A 12,698-nucleotide genomic window follows, 5' to 3' on the forward strand; every position below is an offset into this window, starting at 1 on the left:
AAAGGTGCACGTTGAGGCCTGACTCCCCTGGCAACTCTACCAGGATGAAGCAGCGGGGGCAGGCTCGGCTTTGAGAGTGGCCCTACCCTGAGCAGCTCCTGCCCTGAAGGAAGCACCCTGCGTAGCTCAGCCCTGAGCAAGGGCCAGGCCGCTCGCAAAGCAGCGCTTGTGAGTGAGCCTATACAAACCAGCCAGCGCTAACAAAGCGGGATGGGGTCGCTGCGAGTCACCCTCGCTGGGGAGAGGGGTGCGGACCTCGGGAACTTCCCCCGAGTGGGGGAGGAGGGTCCCAGCCGCCGGGTGCCGCTGCGGGGCGAGCCCTGGAGGGGGTCCCCGCGGCGGGGCGCTTGCACTGCCCGCGGCGGCCGGCAGAGGGGCCGGGCGGGAGGCGGGGGGCGGGGCCGGAGGCAGGGAGGAGCCGCGCCGCGGGCAGGGCGCCCCGGAGCCAGCCGCCCCAGCGGAGTGTCAGGGCTGCTGCGGTGGCTCGGAGGCCGATGGGCAGCGGACGGGGCCGGACGGGGCCGACACCCCGCGGGGGCTGAGAGCTCCGCGCAGGGGCGCGCTCGGCCGGGGCTGTCGGGGCGGCGGAGCGGGGCAGCCGGGAGCGCTCGGGGGCCGGTCCCCGCCGGCGCCGCGCGGCCCGAGCCCCGGGGCGTCCCCTCTGCGGGCCCGGGGGGATGCTCGGCCGCTAGCCCGGCGGCCCGGTGCATGGCCCAGCCATGGAGGTGGTGGACGAGACGGAGGCTCTGCAGCGCTTCTTCGAAGGTGAGAGCGCGGGGGGCAGCCCGGCACCCCCCAGCCGCCCCGCTCCCCGGCCAGCGCCTCTCCCGGGGCAGCGCCGGGTCCCCACTGGTCCCACACCTGGGCCGGGAACAGACCCACTGCAGCAGGGACCTGGCACGGGCCGGTCTCCTCCGCACCCCCCCAGGGACCTGGGCACAGAGGTGGCCCCGGGGCCCGTCCCCAGCGGGGAGCCAAGCCCGCTGGCTGGCGCTTGCCCCTCTCACACCAGGGTGTAGGCGCCGGCTCTGCCCGTGGCCCGGTGGGCACAGCCCTGCGTCTGAACAAGGCCACCCTCCCGCCTCTGCCTCACCTCAGAACGGGGTCAGGCTGTCACCCCCACTGCCAGGCTGGAGACACTGGCTGCCCGCGCTTGCCACCCGCGTAGCCTTCACCAGAGCAGCGCACGGCGCAGCCTCGGCAGTCCCCTGCCCCGCACCAAAGGCCTCCACCCCAGTCCCCGTGCACCGTGGAGATCTGGCATCTTGACCGAGGACCTCTCCATCCCCCCCAAGGCGAGCAACACAGATCCCTCTGCTCCCTCACCAAGGACATCTGCCCAGATTCCCTGCCCTGCTGGCTCTGTCCCATTGGAAATGGTTTCCCTACAGAACTTTGTATGTTTAAAAGTCTGAGGGGTAACCATGTTAGTCTGTAACTTTAGAAACAAGCAGTCCGGTGACACCTTCGAGAATAACAAATATATATAGTATCGTGGGCTTTCGTGGGCAAAACGTACATACAGACGCACATATATTAGCGCGCCAGGTGTTACAGGACTGCTCCTTGTCCCGTCAGAACTGTTAATGCTGCGGTTTGGTATCTAGCTCCTCTCCTGACCTACAACAACATTCTGTGCCGGGGGCCAAATGACCTTTCTAATGAGCTTCTGTAGGCCAGGGTGACACAACCAGAGCCACGGATTCCACTCAATCTGCCGAAGACCTCAGCTCGTATTCTCCCCTTCCCGCCAGTGTGAATCAGGAGTGAGGCTCGAGGCATTATGGCGGTGTAATATTGGCACTAGAGGAGCATCAGACCCCTTCTGCTGGGCTCTGGACACAGGCCAAGGGCAGAATGCAGCCACTGTGTAATACCTGGGCAGTTAGGAAAACTAAACTGTTGCATGAAGCATCACTCAGTGGAATGAGAGTTATGTAGCTGTGGGAGCCAGCTGCCATTTCGGCCCTTTGTTTTAATTCCTCTTTTTCTCTCACTGTTTCTCCTCACTGCCCTGTCTGTACATCTCTCTTTGTTCCGTCCCTCTGTGTTTCTGTGTTGTTAGTGCTTTCTCTCTTACTCTGTGTCTCTCTGCAGGAGATTGTCTTTTCCCTTCCTTATGTGTTCCCCTGAGAGCCCTCTTCTCTGGACCTGCCTAACGGTTCAGGTGTGCAGAATCTGCACTCAGCATCCAGCGCAAAGAGCCGGTGGCAAAAAGAAAAATAGGAAGGATCATCCTCATCAGGTTCTCTTTTTACAGCAGGTCCCGGGAGCATTTCTTGCTGGTGACGGTATAATCTCTATTTGACTTGAGGTCCAGATTCATACACTGATCGACACCCCTTCTGGTCTTTTTGTTGAGATTCACTTCCTCTATGTTTGGGGTGTATAGCTTTGCTGATACTGTATGAATGTGGAGTACAGGAGATGGGGACCATATGTGGAAATGCCAGTGAGCTTGTTTGTCAAGGAAGCAACTGAGATCATAGGGGAATGAAGGCCCGGTCCATGGAAGGGGCGTTAGCTAATGCTTTGGACTGAACAAGGCTGCTGCTCTTTCTGTTTCTCCTGTTCTGGGTTCTGTGAAATCTTTCCCTTTGTTTCCCTAGCGTCTCTCTCTCTCTCTCTCTCTCTCTCTCTTTTCCTCAATAGGAAAGATTCTCTTGTTTTTTCTCGTCCTGACCCTAAGACCCATGTGGAACAGGATTAACCAGGCAGGAAGCCTTGCTCCAGAGGCTCTTACATGCACCAGACTGCTCCCTAGTCAGCCTCTGGTTTTAGCTGGGTTCTAGTTTAGACATGGTTCCCAATGGCCCAGTCCAGGTGAATCCTCACTAAATAGCAGTCTCCTAGCTCCTTGGCTGCCCCACTTGTTCTGTGCCATGTAATGTTTAGAGGCAGTGACCTTTGGTTGCCTTTTTCTTGTTATTTTGAGGGTTTGTGTGTGTTTTGTGTGTTGCAGAGTTTTGGGAATCATCTGATTTATTTTTGGTTGAATACTAAAAATCTTTTCCCCCTGCTTTCCCCTGTGACAATGGAAAGTGAGGATAACCGGGGGCTGTGGGACATTTTTCCACCTCTGCAAGTTGTGTAACTTATTTTAGCTCTTAGTTCACACGGCAGCTGGCAACATGACAGTGTGTTTCCCCTGGGCACCTTGTCCTGTGCTGTTGTGTGAATCAGTATCTGTTACACAGTGGTAGGTGAGGACGAGAGGAACGGAGGAAGTAGCTTTAGCACAAAGGATCACTTTCCACGTGATGAGAGAGATTTTTTTTCTCTCTCACACATGCCAGCCATCCAGGGTGTTTTGAAGGTGTGAATAGTCAAAATGATCCTCAGCTAGGAGGAGTTGAAGGGTGGTGCCTTATTTTGCTAGATTTCCAGCAAGGAGTCAGATTTGATCTGGGATCTCAGAGCAGGTGAACAAACATGCTTTATTTCTTCCCAACCTTCTGGAAGTGTGTTCATTTCTAAGGATAAACTCCATTAGTAGGACCGATTCATAGCCACATAGTAACTTCTTTAAACTGAGTATTCTTGTCGTCCCCCCTCCGCCCCCGGGGAGAGCTGCATGTTTGAATCAAGCCTTCTCCTCTTAGGGTGAATTCATTTTTTTTTCTTTCTCCAGATCACTCTCCTCCTAAGTGGAGAGATTTCACGGTAACAGGAATTTCTTTCTGCACATTGCGACATGCTGAAATCATTCAGGGAGTCCATTCTACTTCACTATAAAGTGGGTCTCACCAGATTTGAGGCTACTGTTGGCACGTCCAACATATTTACGAATAATCCTTTAAGCACTTGATATTTTCGAGGTGCTGTAAGGGTTAACTAATTAATCCTTGCAACCCTTGGGGAAACAGGTAGGATTAAAACCCACGAGATCCCAGTCGCTAGCTTCATAGCAAGGATGTAAAATACCAATTAATAAGTTAACTGGTTAAACATTAGGTTAACCTACCATTTAACTGGTTAACTGACTAAGTGGGATCCCAGTGCTAGGGCAGCCACTGGCAGTGGCTCTGGTGGTTCCTGGGCACCAATTAACCAGTACCCTGTAAGTGTCACACAGTAAGGGTGATACTTACCGAGTAACCGGTTAATCGTTCACACCCCTTCCTCATATTCAGTCTGCTAGATATTGCTGCCTCCTATTTCCACACCTGTTCATAGCAAAGGCCTGCGGTAGAGGATTGTTGAAACTTTGCATGGGGAAAGAGTTATTTTTCCATGTTTAGGCTGATGTGGAGATGGCATTGGATTAGAAAGCTTTTCCTAGATCACAGCAGTGCCCTTCAGTTTGCATTTTGCCTAGCAGCCATTTCTTTGTGAGTGAGCATCCTTAGATCCCAGGTCTCCGGATGGTGAGGAGTGAGGCTTGATTCTGGTTCCCTTTGGCTCTGAAAAATCTCAGGAGATGGGGACTTCATTTCAGGGAGACGTTTCCTGGTTTCAGTCAGACTGGAGTTGTCCGTCTCTCTTCTGTAGGAGTTCGCTTGTTGGCACGGAGCTTGGAGATGAAGGAGTTAAAAAGAGGATAGAAATGTTTTGTGCCTTGCTCTGTGATTCGATAGGGGCAAGGAGATTTTGGATTGAGTGAGTCTTTGAAAGCATCTCGGGAAGGTTTGGGTGCAGGCTTTGCTGATGGGAGGAAGATGTGGGGGAAGGCTGGTTTTGGTTGTGTGGGCTCTGAAGGTTCTCTGGACAAGCATTTGCCTATCCTTAGTCCAAAAGGACGTAGCTTTTTGGGTCTGACTTTATCTTAGGGTTTGCTGCAGTCCATTTCATTACCACCCAGCAGAACTGCCAGCAGCAGAGAGTGGGATGGTGGAAACTGGTAGGGAAGGTAAAGGACTTTACGTTTGGTCTCTCTCCACAGTGCTCAGTGTTTACCAAGAGCATTTGTATTTTGTATCAAAGGGAAGGTTGGGAGTATAAAAAGCCTGACCCTTGGCTGGCACCCTGCTAGAAACCCTACCTTCCTCCCTGCCTCACACACACACACACGAGGGAAACAGTTACGACAGAGTTCAGCTATTTGGGATCCCTCTCTCTCGGCTAATTTACGAGATAAGAGGTAGTTAAAGAATGTACATCGGGAAAGATGTGCCGAGCGGCTTTAAAAGGAAGAACAAGCAGGACGGGGGTGGATGGGTGGCTTGGCAGCTTTCTAAGGGCTGGCCTGTTAAATCTTTTTGTGGGGTGTTAGTGCGGGGTAAAGTACCTTTGCAGGTAGTGATTCTGTGTGTGTACGCAGAGAGGTTGTGTTTGCGCTAGGGATGTGAACGTGTAACTTGGTACATGGTTCACGATGAGCTGGCGCTCATCAGTTCACGTACTCGTGGGGAGCCGCCTGCCCCTCGCTCCCCACGTGTAACCGCTGGCATTTTCAATGGCTACAGGGTTACTCAATTAAACGCAATTTAACATTCCTGTTTGCATGAGGGCTGCCACTGGTCCACTGCTGAATTTGGTCACTGCCTGAAGGGTCACAGGAATCTCTCAGCTGTGAGTGTGAATCCATGTTTATCAGCCAGGGAGTGAGCGTGTCAGTAAGTGTGCATTGCTGGGGCTGACACAGTGCTCTTCTTTGGTGCTTGGATCACAGCTTGCTCTTCTGATGTTGTTAGGGAATGCAGCCCCCTGCAAGGCAGCTCCGCACTGTCGTCCCTTGTTTTGCAGGTGGGGAAACTGAGGCACAGAGTGGTGACGTGCCGTGCCCCAGGTCAAACGAGGGAAGAGAAGGGAATTGAACCCAGAACTGCTGACTCTTTGGTCTAACCCACTCCCTCTCCTGTTGTTGGTGTGTGGCCATGTCTACGCTCTAGCCCCTGCAGCCGCACGGCTACCCCACTGCAGCTACGCCGCTGTTGAACATAGAGGAGATGCTGCCTTTTCCATCACTGTGGGTAATCTACCTCGCTGCATGGGTAGCTAGGTTAACGGAACAATTCGTCTGTTGATCTAGCTGTGTCTACCCTAGGGGTTAGGTCGGCCTTGCTGCGGAGCTCAGGGGTGTGGATTTTTCACACCCCTGAGTGCCTCCCCCCTTCACTTTTAAATGCAGGCTGGACAATGCAGGGGAACGATAAGCAAGTGCTCGGAGGAGGAGCAAAAATCTGTTGTTGCACAGAATTCGCCTTTGAATAAAAGTGGTGCAGAACTGCCCTCGTCTGCCAGATCCTCCGCTGGGGCAAAGCCCCCCGCCCCCACTCCAGTGATTGGAGCTTGGCTGATTTATGCCTGCTGAAGGTCTGGCTTGTTAGTGAGCCTGTGGGAGGCCTCTCGAGACAAGCAATCGTTTTAGGTTCCTGCCTCACTGGGAGGGGGGTCCCAAGGGAACAGAGAAGCTCAGGTGCTGCAGGGGTGCGAGTGGGGGGCTAGGATGGGATACAAATGGGGCATCCAAGGGCCTCCTGTGACAAGAACCAGCACAAATGAACGGTCATAATAGGAGCAAAGGGGGCAAGTGGACTGCAGGTCTAGCCTCTGTCTGCCAGACGCTGGGAATGGGCGACAGGGGAGCGATCCCTTGACGGTTCCCTGCTCTGTTCACTCCTTTTGGGGCACCTGACATTGGCCAGTCGGAATCCGGGACACTGGGCTAGATGGACCTTGGGTCTGACCCAGTGTGGCCGTGCTTACGTGGATGGCAGCTGGGGGCTGCACGTCTAGGCAGGGGTGCTGCGCGGAGGACAGAGGCGATGTTCAAGTAGTGCCGTGAACCTGCCATAGGCTGAATCCTTGACCTTGTGCGTTTAACTGTCCCCACAGCCTCAGAGCGCCCCAGCCTCTGAGACCCTCCCCACCGCCCTGTGCATGGCAGGCAAAGGAAAAGTGTCTGTGGGAATGGGAGTGAGGATGCAGCATTTTCCCCCGGGAGGAAGTGGCATAGTGCGCCGGGGGAGGGGAGACAGGAGCAGGGGAAGGGCTGTAGGGAGCATGCATCTCTGTAGCACCTCCCATCCCCCTGGCTCCCAAAGGACTTTAGATTTTAGTGTATTTCATAGAGGCCGCTTCCTCCACCACCGAAATGCAGCCACCTCTGGGGTGGAACGTGGCAGCTGTGGGCACACACGCCAGCGCTTCCCATGAGTGTGGGTCAGGTCAAGAACTGACCCCCGGTGCCATAGCTCATTGAATTGAAATTTGTCCTGAACTGAGGGCCAGCACCCCGCCTCTTGTGCGGGTCTCCCCAACCACGAGAGATGAGAGCCTCAGCGTGGTGTCTCATTGGGAAGATGGCTCCTCCAGCAGCCAGCTCGGATCTCGTTGTTCTAAACTCTGGGCCTAGCTCGTTCCTCAGGGCCTGCTGGCTGAGCTGTGCCGGTGCCCCTCAGCCTTTGCCGCAGGTTCCTCTGAGACCTCCCCCCGCTGCCATTTCTGAGGGAAGCTTTCCTCAGGGGAATCCCGCCTCCCCCAGGTGGGGTACAGACAGTGAGCGTGGCAGGAGGGGGACTTGCCATGGCCGAGGGGAGATGTAGGTGCTCTGGCCTGTGAGTGAAGACAGAGAGCCCCTTGCTGCCCCCCGGGAGAGCTGAAACCTCCGCTGCAGGGCTGGGGTCCAGGCTCTGCCCTGCCTGTGTGGCCCCCCCCAGAGCGGCCATCTTGCTAGGTGCTTGCTGCTTGCTGCAGGCAGGAGGCTAAGCGGCTTTGTGTGGAGAATTTCGTGGAGCAGAGTTAGCCTGCGACAGAGCAGCCTTGGGGAAGCTGGTACAGCTCAAACACATGACCGGCCCTTCAGTAATCCCCCCGCAGGCCCAAATCCCAGAGGGTGCCTGATAGAATGAGGCGCTGTGCAGAGGTGGCAGCCTCCCGGCCTCCTCTCCTCCCCCCCACCCTCGCAGAGAGAATAGAAAATCCGGCCGGCAGCCGCGCGAGGGTCCACACGCGCGGAGCGAGGCGGCGGGATGACCGAGGGGGCGAGCGGGGAGGCCGGAGCGTGACGCCTGCTGTCGCCGCCCTCAGGATGCGCTGGATCCGAGCAGGTAACTGTCGGGGCCCCGTAGCCCTTCCACTGCTGAGCCTGCCTGCCTGCTCCCCCTTCCCTCGCCCCTCTGTCAGCCGGGGGGCTCCACGTGGATCCCAGAGGGCAGGCAGACTGCAGCCACGGGTGAGCCAAGGCTCTTTCCAGGCGCGATGCATGGGCGAGGGAGGGACCCAGCACCCACCGAATGCAGCCTTGGTCCCGGGGACAGGGAGAGACAGCAGCCCTGTGTCCCGTCTTGGGAAGGTGGACGGAGACGGCTTCCAGGATGGAAGGAACTAGGGATGGAAAATCACCGGTTAAACATATTGTCCAATTGGTTGGTTACACACACTGTTTAACCAGTTAACTGATTGAAAGGGGGGGGGAGGGAGGTGAGCTGAGCTGGAGTGCGCCCCCCCCAAGCTGCTGGGCTGGAACCCCCTCCCACTCCTGACTGTAAGCTGGAGCAGCTCCTGTTCGCAGCGGGCCCCCGGTGGAGCTGAAGCAGCCCCCTGCCCGTGCCAGGCAGGGAGCTGCTCCAGCCCCACTGATTAACCTTAACCAGGAAACCTCACCTGTTAACCGGTTAAACCTTCACATCCCTAGCCACCGCCGGCTACCAGGTGTGAGCCCAACACAGAACAACCAGCTCCCTGAGCGAGGGTCGCAGTTTCTGGCAGCGCACCCCCAGGTGCAGCCCATGGCCCCACCCGTGTCCCAGGGGCTCCGCTTGCCCAGGGGCTGAGAACATGAGAGGGGGAGGAGGGCAGAGCTGGAGGGGTGTGTGGTGAGGACAGTAGATCTGGGGGGGATGATGAAGGGTCGGGGTTGCTGTGGGTGCAGAGATTCAGAAAGAGCCACATGGAATCGGGGTGGCCAGAGTCTGAGATTCTTTGCCCTAAGTTGTGCCTGGCATAGGCAGCTGGGAGAGCTGGCTGGAGAAGGCCCCAGCTGGCGGCTGAAGGTGGTGGCCGCCAGCAGTGCAAGTGTAGCCTGCGTGGGCCTGGCATCAGTGGCGGAGGCTGCTAGAGGGACGGGCTCCTCCAGGGGTGGGGTGGCTGGTTGCAGAAGGGTTCTGCCAGCAAATGGCTGGGGGAGGGGGACCGGTTAGGAGTGGCTGGGATGCTGGTTGGGGCGAGCATGGCTGGGTTGCATCCCTTGGGGCTGTTCCCCTGGGCACGGCTGGGACCCTCTCTAGGCTGTGAGGGGAAAGGCGCAGGCCCTGCCTTGTGAGTTGCATCTCGGGGCCAGGTGAGGCAGGAGGGCCGGGGCTGAACGGAGCTGAGGTGCTGCCGGACCCACTGAGACATCCCTGGAGAGCGGAGGTGCCCTGATCAGCATCGCCAAGGCTGGGCGAACGCTGCGAGGAAGCTGCGCTGCACCTTTTGCTCCGAGGCTGCCCGCAGCCCGTCCCCAGGGAGAGCTCTCTTACCCGGCGGCGGGTGGGAAGCGGAGGCTTTGCCAGGGCTGCGTGACCTGGTTGGAATGGGAAGCTGCTCGTCCCGGCTTTGCCTGGGCTCGGGAAATGTGATTCGGCCAGCGCGGGGGACCCACGCGACCTGTCGCCCGGCAGAGAGGGGGAGCGTGCAGATAGATGCCCACCGAGAGGGGCCAGCAGCTGAGGGGAGTCGGAGTCAAGCAGCCGCTTCGGTGTGCTCGCTCTCCACCCGGGAAGAGGAGCAGGGAGGCCGCGTGTGGTCCGCTCCTCGGCGCCAGCTCGCCATGTGGCTGTGCCGGCGCCTCTCTCTCACGGTGCCTCTGAGAGGGCTTTGTGGCCGGCCGTCCTGAAGAATGAAGTCAGAACCAGGGCAGGAACTTCCATCCCGCGGTGCCCCTTGCCGGGTGTGTCCGAGAGGGCTCAGGCCTGAGGGGAGCAGCCCCCGTCAGCATTTGGCTTTCTCTGCTCCAGCTGTCAACAGCACGGCTGCCAGCGAGGTGGGTTTTGCGACACAGGCAGTTTGGGGACAGGCGGAGGCCGCGTGGCTCGTCGCGCCGGTAAAAGCACCGCGTGGGAACCCCTTGGCGTCATGTTGCTGAGCTGAGACAGGTTGGAACCAGCGTGATGGGGCAGGCTCAGTGCCCTGCCGGCAGCCCCCAAGCTCCCCTCTTTCTGTCCTGATGGCTGCACCTTCCCTCACGCGTGTGGCTTGGAGGCCACTTTTTCATCTGGCTTGGGTGCAGTCAGTGTTTGCTACTGGCTGGGTGGGATGCAAGCAGGGTGGTTGCCAAGGCTCTGGGCCCAGGTGCCTTCTGAGTGTAACTACAGGGCTCCTACACCCCTGGGTCTGGTCTGTGCATGATGAGAAGTCTCTGTGACTAACCTAACCTAGGCCAGTATTGGCTCCTTCTTGGAGGCTCTCAGGGCTGGCTCCTCTCCTCTGCTTCCTTCTGCCCCGGTCTCCTCTTTCACACCAGATTGCTCACCTGGAATTGCAGATCACAGATGCTTTGGAAAGAGAGAGAGAGACATGGGGCTCTCCTAGACTACCAGTTCTGGGCTTGAACTACATGGCCTCACTGCCATCCCGGCGAGGCCAGGGCTGATACACCCAGCTGGGGCTGACCCTGTGTCTGCAGGGCCACTTGCTCCTAGATGGGATAATAGACTTTCTATGGACTTGTAACTGGTGCATCCCTTCCTCTGTACTGCCCGTCTCCTATCTGGCTGAAGGACCCTGGGTCAGCCCCCTTGTGGGCCATAGCTTGGGTGACTAGGGTTGCCAGGTGTCTGGTTCAAAACCAGACAGTCCAGTATTTGAGCTTTTTGTTCGGGAAACAAATTGGGAAAATAGAAATGAGAAAATATCAATGTCCAGTATTTTCTAAATAAGATGTCATGTCGATTGTGATGTCACATCAAGTGTATCTGGTATTTTTATTGAATCCATCTGGCAACCCAACGGATGACCTGGGGGTGGACCCCGCTGGAAACGCCCAGCGCGCTATCCATTTGTCAGGCATCCAGGGCGGAAAGCAGGGGGTGGTGGGGGAGGTGGCTGCCTTGTGGGGCATGCTGGGTAACTCCCTGCTCTTGATTGACTGGGCCCTGCCCTTGGACTTTGCGCTCTCTGATAAGAACCCCTCGGAGCGCACTGGGTCTGAGCAATGATTAACTCCGTGTGTGCGCTGCCAGGACACGGGGAGCTGCTCTCTGGAGACACCACCAGGAGCCCGACACAGGGCTGGTTGGGCCCCGCCTGTAATCCCCCATTGGGTGCCACTCCCATGGGCCAGCTCCTAGCACTAGTCATCTCTGGGCAGCATCCTGCATGGGAGACCGAGCTGGGCAAACACAGCCTTCCTCTCTCTTCCCCAAGGAGATAAACAGCGGGGGCATGAACAGCCCATGGGATAAGGGGCAGTGCAGAGGCCGCGGGAGTGGGCCGGAGGCTAAGGGGTGCTCCTAGCAGGGTTATGGACACATGTTATTATAAAGGTGGCTTCTCTACCCTCTTCCCTGTCCATGCAGGGCTCCCTGCTGGAGGGGACTCATTGGCTTGCCCCCCGGGAAGCCTCCCCTCTTGGCTGGCTGCCCAGCGCTGACTGAATGGGTAGGCCATGGCAGGGGGAGCCGTGGGGTCCCTGGCGGAGCAGGAGTTGCCCCTGTCACATGCCACGGTGAAGGGGGAGTCTGCGGAGGGCTTGGAGTGTCACTTGACACCTTGAGCGGGGCACTTATCTCGCTGAACTTTGCCTGTTAGGATGCGGTTACCTCCAATGGCAGGAGAGAGATCCCTGGGGCAGGACTTCAGGCCCCCAGCATGCGGCCGGCCCCAGCTGCAGAGCACAAATGGCAAGCGGGTGTGGGAGAGCGAGTGAGGGCTGGGCGCTCGCCTGGCGCCAGGGGCGGGGAGGTGGCTTGCTCCTCTAGCCACGTGTGTGGCTAGAAACATGGGCTGGGTCGCTGGGTCAGTTCTGTGTCTTATGGGGGAGGCATAAACTCCAGCGGTTGAGTAGGGGAACATGAGCCAATAGCTTCTCCTTGTGTAACCCTCCACCAAGCAGTGCCCCCTTTCTCTATCGGCCTCCATCCATCCATCCCTCTTCCCCATCCTCTCTCCCACCCCCTTGGCTGCCTCCTTGTCTCTCTCCGTGCCCCTTGTGACTTTCCACTTCACTGGGGCAGGCAGAGGGTTTCATTCCATTCCTCTACCACAGTTCTCTGCCAAGTGCCTCAGGAGCAACGTGGGGGGTGGCTCAAGGCATGTTGGCAGGTGCATGCTGTCCAAACTATGGGCTCCCCAAGCTCCGTGGTTCCTTTTGGCCTTAAAAAAAAAAAAAATCTTAGATTCTCAAAACACCAGTGGAAACAGTTTTGTTGAGATTTAAACCTCCCCCTCAATCCCAGGCTGCCACCCTCCCGATGCACTTGGGCTAGTGCGTGAGAGTGGACGTGTCCATTGACGTGATGTGGCAGAGCAAACATACCACGATGGAGGGGGGTGAGAAGCTGCAGAGGCAGCATGGCCAAGGGGAAAAGCCACTGTCCTGGGTCTTCCAAAAGAACCCAAGGGAGTTAAATACCCCCAGTGAATGAGAGCGAGGAATCTCGTCCTGGAGGCTCCTTTGTCAGTCTTGGTTCAGGGGTGACGGGAAGTTTCTTCCTCTCCTGACCACTGTCTGTCTTGTCAGCTGTTTGGGCTGGTCTCTTACTCTGTGTTTGTACAACACCCTGCACAATAGGGCACCGACCTCAACTGCAGCCTCTAAGTGCTACTGTTTTAAG

General features: G+C 57.3%; 1 protein-coding gene across 4 annotated transcripts in view; it reads left to right on the top strand.

The window, feature by feature from the left end:
* Positions 1-414: 414 nt before the first annotated feature.
* The window catches only part of MYRF (myelin regulatory factor), a 103,491-nt gene continuing 91,207 nt past the window's right edge, over positions 415-12,698 (top strand). Inside the window, exon 1 of one of the 4 annotated variants that reach the window (XM_075928474.2) lies at positions 415-765. In XM_075928474.2, the coding sequence (XP_075784589.2) occupies positions 720-765 (46 nt within the window). In that variant the 5' untranslated portion in view covers positions 415-719. Of the gene's footprint in view, positions 766-7,857; positions 7,992-12,698 lie in introns of those variants that run through there. The other 3 variants (XM_089778751.1, XM_075928475.2, XM_089778750.1) reach the window with 3 other exon arrangements.

This window comes from Pelodiscus sinensis, chromosome 5 (assembly GCF_052426305.1).
Source record: "Pelodiscus sinensis isolate ZL-2025 chromosome 5, ASM5242630v1, whole genome shotgun sequence".
Taxonomy (NCBI): Eukaryota; Metazoa; Chordata; order Testudines; family Trionychidae; genus Pelodiscus; species Pelodiscus sinensis.